This window comes from Lynx rufus, unplaced genomic scaffold (assembly GCF_022079265.1).
Source record: "Lynx rufus isolate CCGP_SWC_20201006 ecotype Redwood Valley unplaced genomic scaffold, mLynRuf1.p SCAF_9, whole genome shotgun sequence".
Lineage (NCBI taxonomy): Eukaryota > Metazoa > Chordata > Mammalia > Carnivora > Felidae > Lynx > Lynx rufus.
In genome coordinates, this window is record NW_025814897.1 from 47,217,267 (window position 1) to 47,224,596 (window position 7,330).

The 7,330-nt window shown below is 38.9% G+C and overlaps 1 protein-coding gene across 3 annotated transcripts; it reads right to left on the minus strand.

Annotated features, from left to right (window-relative positions):
* Positions 1-395: 395 nt before the first annotated feature.
* On the minus strand, positions 396-6,849 carry TMEM126B (transmembrane protein 126B). Of its 3 annotated transcripts, none has more exons than XM_047071921.1 (5): positions 6,769-6,849; positions 3,796-3,917; positions 2,214-2,407; positions 1,023-1,134; positions 396-745 (listed from the first exon to the last, which is right to left on the minus strand). In XM_047071921.1, exons 1-5 carry the CDS (start codon positions 6,847-6,849, stop codon positions 562-564), a joined length of 693 nt encoding a protein of 230 aa, XP_046927877.1. In that variant the 3' UTR covers positions 396-561. The 3 variants fall into 3 exon arrangements, with proteins under 3 accessions (XP_046927877.1, XP_046927879.1, XP_046927878.1); XM_047071923.1 differs by having other exon boundaries at positions 6,804-6,847; XM_047071922.1 differs by lacking the exon at positions 6,769-6,849 and adding an exon at positions 6,602-6,725.
* Positions 6,850-7,330: the final 481 nt, after the last annotated feature.

The following is a 7,330-nucleotide window of genomic DNA, read 5'->3' on the forward strand; positions in this document are numbered from 1 at the left end:
ACAATCAGAGTTTAGGGCAGACTGTGTGTTAATTTCTATGTGTTGCTTTCCTAATGAAGTTTCCACTTCTCCTTCAAAATTTAGGTCAAATGTCACTTTTCCCCCTTAGCTTTCCCTTCTGGACAAGCAGTTAACAGCCATATCTTCAATGTGCCCACATAATTATTTGTATACCTCTTAAACCTTCTCTTGCTATATGTTCACATTTTAAATTTCTCTTCTAATTGTGAGTTCCTTTTGGGTTAAAGACCATTTCTTATTATATATTACCCAGTGCCTGAGATATAACAGGGGCCTAATAAATGTCTGGTGAACGAATGACTATATGTATAGAGCAGACCTTGTCATCTCAAACCTATTCCCACACACAGGAGGAAAGAAAGATGAAACTTACATTTAAATAGTGAATTACAGAATATTTATTGAGTACCTGCTATAGACTAAGCAGGAGGAACAGAAACAAACTGTCTGGAGTTAGTTTTAACTCCTTCAGCAATGCCGGATTCCTCATCATAAAAAAAAAATCCCATTCTGCTGATTTAGTATTCATTCACTCTTTGATTAATCATCACGTACAGTTTTCTCAAGTGTACTTTCAAATATCGCATAATGCCGTAGACCATTAAGTATTCCAAAGACTGTCTGAAAGACCAGAGGAATCATCATTGCTTTTACCTCTGTTTGACAAAGCAGCAACCAGTAAAGTAAAACCCTTCCTTTTGGTGGCAATGGAACAGTATGATACCTAAAAAGGAAAAATAATTAAGCACTTCTTCTGCATGTATTTTCTATGAAAAGTTCATTGGTTCTCTTAAGTGGATAATTTCAATTCCAAGGTCTTTCATGTAGATAGCAAAAAGGTTGAAAGCTAGCTATTTGAAGTACCAAAGTACATTTTGATTAAAATGTGTCATTGGCAGCTAAAGATAAAGAAAATTTTAACATTAAAAAAATAAACAAAAACAAAAGGAGGGAAGGAAGGAAGGAAGGAAGGAAGGAAGGGAAGGAACAGATGGACTTACTTGACTGCCAGGCGTCCAGTTTTAGAAAAAGCCAAACCAGTGGGATATAAAACACCACATACTATGCCAACCAGTGAACTCCTCAGAACACAATTTTCCTGGCTTATATTGCCTGGAAAACAAAAGGAAATTTAGTCTCCTTTTAAAACTCAGGATAAGAACAATTAAGACAGTCTTGTGTCCTCACAGAGTAGTTATCTGTACTGTCCTCAATCATAGCGAAAACAATAGAAATTCAGTCTCTAAGGCACATGATAAACTAAGAGCATCATGTTTAAAAAATGCCTTTATTACACTTAATGTAAGGTGAGTTATCTCTTATAAATTTGGTTTTTGCAGAAGCAATTTCATAATGAGAAATATTAAACAGCAGACCCAGACATCTGGATTCTAGGCTAATGCATTTTTATTGTCTATGTGTTAGGCATGTGTTAGTGATACAATGCTACATAAAAGAGACCCAAACTCTAACCTTTAGGTGAGTCCAGTAGGAACAAAAGAACTAGACAGATATTTAAATAATTTTTAAGTGTGTACAATGCTTTGAAGGTAAAACGAATAGAGAATGTGTCTAGAAACCTAACCTACCCTGAGGGAATCCGAGGTTTCCCTGGGAAAGAGATATGTAAGTAGGGACCTACCTGATAAACAGGATTCAGAGGTTCCATTAATTACTAGTTGTGAAACTTGAGGTAAGGGGAGGAGGTAGGAAATAACATTAGAAGCCCACACAATAAGCCAGATATCTCATTAGGCATTTAAGATATTGTATTTTAATGATCACAACTGTCCTGTGAGGTAAGTACTAGTAGTCCTAATTTATAGATAAGACAATTGAGTCTCAGATATTAAATGACTTATCCAATGTCACAAAACTTAAGCAGTGGGGGGTAGAATCTGAAATCATGTGTGTAGAATGCCAAAGCCTGCTTTTTATATTATGTTGCTTTCTAACATACGTGAACATGTCTTAGTTTTGGTTGTGTACCTGTAAAAAGGACACAATACTATTTGTTCTGCCTCATCAGGAGGATTGTTGTGATGAGGAAACAGGACAATATAGGTAAAGGTACTCTGTGAGTTGTAAAGGAATATACAAGTGTAAGTGATCATTATAAATGGTAGCAAAATTTTGTGTTAATGTGTAATTTTAGACATAAATACATTATACATTAATGAATTTAAATTTACCCAAATACAAAGCATCTGTTACAAGGAACTTATAAGCGACTACAGTAGACAAAAACGGAAGTGTAGTCACTGATGCATATGTCTTCAAAGCATCATGTTTAACCTTGAAGCAGTGTCTGAAAATGAAGTTCGCCAACATTCCAGAGAAACTAGCTGCTGTTCCAAAGAACACTGTGCCATACACATTTAAAGTCCTAACAGGGAAAACATAGAGAAAAATTACATTCAACATAATATAGTATTCTCTTAAAGGATATATCCTTTCCTGGGTATAACCAACACCAAATATTTCTTGAATACTTACTATGCAAGAGACATTTTCTCTGTGTTGAGGATGAGGCACTGATAAAGAATATTAAAAAACAAATCTCACTTCTCATGGAACTTTCATTCTAATGAGAGGATAATTCTCTCTCTGAGATCAATTAGAGTGGTTCTAAAATGGAACTCTTTTAAGAGATAAATTCTGGTCACAAATAAAAATTAGTATGTTCTAGTATAGCCAAATTTTATGAGATATCTAAGAATGCTGCTCTTGCTAAAAGGATTAATTTCTTAAGTCATATGAACAAAGTTGTTTACATTTTGGTTAGTCCTTCTAGCAAATAACTATTTCTTAATTAGTCCAGATATATTTCAAATAATTTGTCTAGGATTTCCAAAACTTCATTCAAAGAGATTTGATAGGTCTAGTTTTATTTATTCCGATCATACCTAAATTCATAAATGTCTGAGGTCTAAGATTAATGTCCTTTGATAATGTCCTCTGTTAATCTAAGTTTAAGTGGTAACGTGAGATAATATGTACACCATGGCATCTGTATTCCTTTTTTTGCTGAATTCAGCACTGTGCTGAGTCAATTAATTCTAAACTGAATTTAATTACAACTGAACATCAATTAAATATAGATAGCTCCCAAAATGGTGTTCTCCTAATTGCTTTTAATTTAAAAATGTTTATTATACAAATAACATTTCAACAATAATTCTGGACTTTTTTTTTTTTTAAGTTTATTTATTCATTTTGAGGGCACCTGGGTGGCTCAGTCAGTTAAGCATTCAACTCTTGGTTTCAGCTCAGGTAATGATCTCACGGTTAGTGGGTTTGAGCCCCATGCTGATAGCACAGAGCCTGCTTTGGATTCTCTCTCTCCCTCTCTCTGCCCCTCCTCTGTTAGCTCTCGCTCTTGTTTATTTTGAGAGAGAAAGAAAGAACACCAGTGGGGGAAGGGCAGAGAGAGAGAGAGAGAGACAGAATTTCAAGCAGACAGTGCTTGTGAGCCCAACTCGATCTCACAAAGAGATCGTAACCTGAGCTGAGATCAAAAGTGAGACACTTAACCAGCTGAGCCACCCTTGTGCCCCTGGACATTTTATTTTTAAGAAGCAAAAGAAATTATCCACGGTCTCAATATTACAACAAACCACTATTTTCATCTGTCCATACTTCTCTTCAGTTTTTTTATAAGCTTTTTTATAACCAACTTAATAAAGTTAATAGATCTTAGATACTTAGAAACAACAGTAATACAGAAGATCTGCAAATAAAGTTATTGACTGTCAGTCTGGGTGTGTCTCTTACTTTTCTTTTCTAAGATACTCCATTTTTTTTTCTATGATTTCGATGACCATGGGTCTTCTGAATTTTTCATCTCCTAGAGAAACACTGGGCTGACCATGTGTGTATGCTGCCATTCTGATGTCCTGGAAAACACAAAATTTCAGAACCATAATAGCTAATGATATTAATTATAAATTTTATAAATTTTAGATTCCAATTAAAAAACATTTAGACCCTAGTAAAATGTCATCTGCTTTCACATACAGTGTCCATGATTCAATCACTATTTAGCAGCTACTATTTAGTAGACAATGGCTTTTTGAGAAACTGGCAGGATAATAATCATCTCTAATTTTATACTTTTATAGATGAGAAAAATGAGGTTCAGAAAGGTTGACTTGCCTTAAGACCTAGTGTAGAAGGATAACTTGCAGAGATACTGAGTTTTTGTTTTCCTTACAGTTTTCCTCAAAAGTAGCCAGGTCCTCTGTAGTTCTTTTTCTAGCTTTTTCAAAGCTAGAAGGAAACAGTAGGTACTTGTTGACAACTATCTCATGAAAGCCTGACCTCCTTTTGGAGATTATGTTTCCTGGAGATGGAAGAGAGCAGGGAGGGACTGCCTTGGAGAATAGTGAGAGAGACATCAGAAAGAGGGACACTGTTCCAGGCTAGGAAGAGGTAGTAGATCATGGATACCGTGGATTACAGAAATTATATATCCAGCCCCCTCACCTGGGGCAGAAGCCACAGCCTTTGCTGGAAACTACATGTGGCACATGAGGGAGCTGGGACCCAAGGTACTGAGCTTCAGGGTTGGAAGGCTCCAGTGTCCCAAGTGTAAAATATGAACAGACAGTTGCCAATGTCAAGGGACCATGAGGGTTTGGCCAGTAACATCTTAAGAGAAAGTAAAAAAAAGTGATAAACAAAACAAAACAAAATCGGATCCTCAAACAGGATCCTTCCTGAATGCTTTGCTCTGGTTAAGACTTTCAGGTCTCTGAAAAGTCTTAATAATGACATTTGTTAAACCTGTTGCCACATTGGTATTATGAGATTCCAGATTAGCCGATGAATAGATTACAAAATCATGGCCCTTCACAGTTTATACCAACTTCTGTTTTAATATTTATAGTCATGGACACAGACTAGATCTCAAATTTCAGGAGTCCTGGGCAAGAGAATTAGAGTGGATTAAGCATAATGAACACAGAAGATAATAAATCAGTGATTCTCAACCTTTAGTGTACACAGGAATCACATGGGGGGTTCATTTTAAATGCAATGTCTTGAGTTCCCTCCTGAGATATCTGGATTCAACAGGAATAGGGTTAAGTCTAGAAATCTGCATTTTATTTTATCTTTTTTTTTTTTTTTTTTTAAAGTAGACTTCATGCCCAGTGCAGAGTCCAAGGCGGGGCTTGAACTCAAGCAGCCTTGAGATCAAGACCTTAGCTGAGATCGAGTTGGATGCTTAACTGGAAGCTTACAACTGAGCTACCCAGGCGTTCCTCAGAAATCTGCATTTTAATAGTACCAAGTGATTTTGCCACTGGTTGTCAGTGGACACATTGCTGTAATTGTTGAACATCACTGTAATACTAATTTGCTGAGTAAGTGATATGTACCAATCCTAACTAATGAAAGGTCAATTCATTCATGGCATCAACATCCTGAAAGTACGGGCTCCTTTGAACTTTCGTATGTTAATACACAATAAGTAATAACGGGCAAGTTTCTTTCCTTGTATCACTGCAGAATTGGACTCAAGCCAGTACTATCTTTTTCTTTAAAATATCTGGGAGGACAGGGAAAAAAATTATAAATTACAATTTCTCAGGGAGTAGATTTAATCTTTCGGCTCTTTCAGACATCTAAATGGAAAATGGAAGAGATAGTAACATCTAAGGGAGATTCTATATCTAAGCCATCTAATGTACTATGAAGGCAGGTATCAGTAATGTGGTAATTTACCAAAAATCTTGGATAAAGTACTTATTTTTCTGTCATTCAATTCATTGATGACATTGAAGTCCCTTACTTCCCACAAAGAAAACTCTCAGGCAATGCTTTGAACCAAGCTTCTACCCTACTGACAGTCTACACTATCAGTTTATAGGGAACCCAGACAACTAGTATAATGATTCTAAAATCCTGAAACAGGACAGATACTTATTGAGCACAAATATTTACTGAATGCCTAGTCTTTGGAAGGCACTGTTTATTAAAGCAGAGAAATAGGCTGGTAATTTTCTGATAGACTTTTACCAGGTGCTGAAATGTAAAGACTGCTATAACTAACATTTTATCTAAAAATTGACTAGTCCAAGGTCACCATGATTATACCATTACGAGTGTATGTATCGAGGTTTATAGTCTGGAAAGTATTTTACAGTTTTGTAGTGCTTTTATGTGTATTATTTTGCCTGACTTTCAGAATTTTAATATTCACTCATCATTTACACAGCACCTGATATTTGCCAGACCCCAGGATAATTAAAAGGTAGATGTATCTTCTAGAACCCACAAACCGGCCAACGTGAGGACAAAAAGGCAGGTAATTTACAGGCAGAAATTAGTGTGCCATACAAACGAAACTAAACGGAACAAAACCAAAACCATAAGAAAAGCCAAACTTAACCTGGCCAGGGGAAGCGTGGGAAGGTTTCCCGGAGTAAGCGAAATTTAACCGAATAGCTGAAGAAGGTGAGGTGGGGAGGGATGGTTACAGGGAAGCACTGCAAGTTGAAGGAAAGGCCAGCGCAAAGGCCTGGAGGCCAGAGAAAGGAAACATCAAGCAATCGGGACTAGACTTTAGGTCTCCTACTTTGTCTCCGTCTCTTTCTATAGCAACTGGGGGCTCCATTGATTGCGCTCTGCATGGACTTGGAGGCTCTTCTCTTTAGATTTCCAAATCCCATAATTTCGGAAGAGTCCGCTAACATATTGAAGCTGCAGAAATCACGACTCCTACCGCCCTGGGTTTCCGCCTACCTTGGACGCTTCCCCAGTTCTGACCGGCAACACACCTGCATCCTCCAGGTCAGCCCCAGCCTCACGCCCAAGCGCCGCCATTTTGGCGGCTCACGTGACTAGCGGTGGGCGGGGACCCAGAATGCCCGCCCCGAGCGGGAAGTGGTGCGGGCTCACGCCTCTAGCCTGCAGCCCGGCCCTCCCCAACTCAGTCAAAAGCCGCGCCCTCCATCCTGGCTGTGATTGGGCACGGCATCCAGAAATGAAGGCCTCTCATTGGCTTCGAGGAGGTCCAGACGTCCATGGTCCCGCCTTCTTGCCAGCCCTGCATTCCCTTATCCTGCTGTGTGTTAGCCTAGCTCCCTCTTCCCTCAAGCTGAGGGGGTGCGTGAGGCGGTCCGAGCGCAGGGATGTCGCGCGCTTTCCCCTCTTCTGGGCACCTCTGTTAGCGGGGGCCGAGCTGTCCGCCCCATTCGTTCCTAGAGGGAGTTCTTCCCTCTGGCCTGGTCCGTGTGTTAAGGCTTCCCGGACACCTCCTCCCCAGAGCCCCCAACCGGCCGCCAGAGCGGCCCCGACCAGCCTC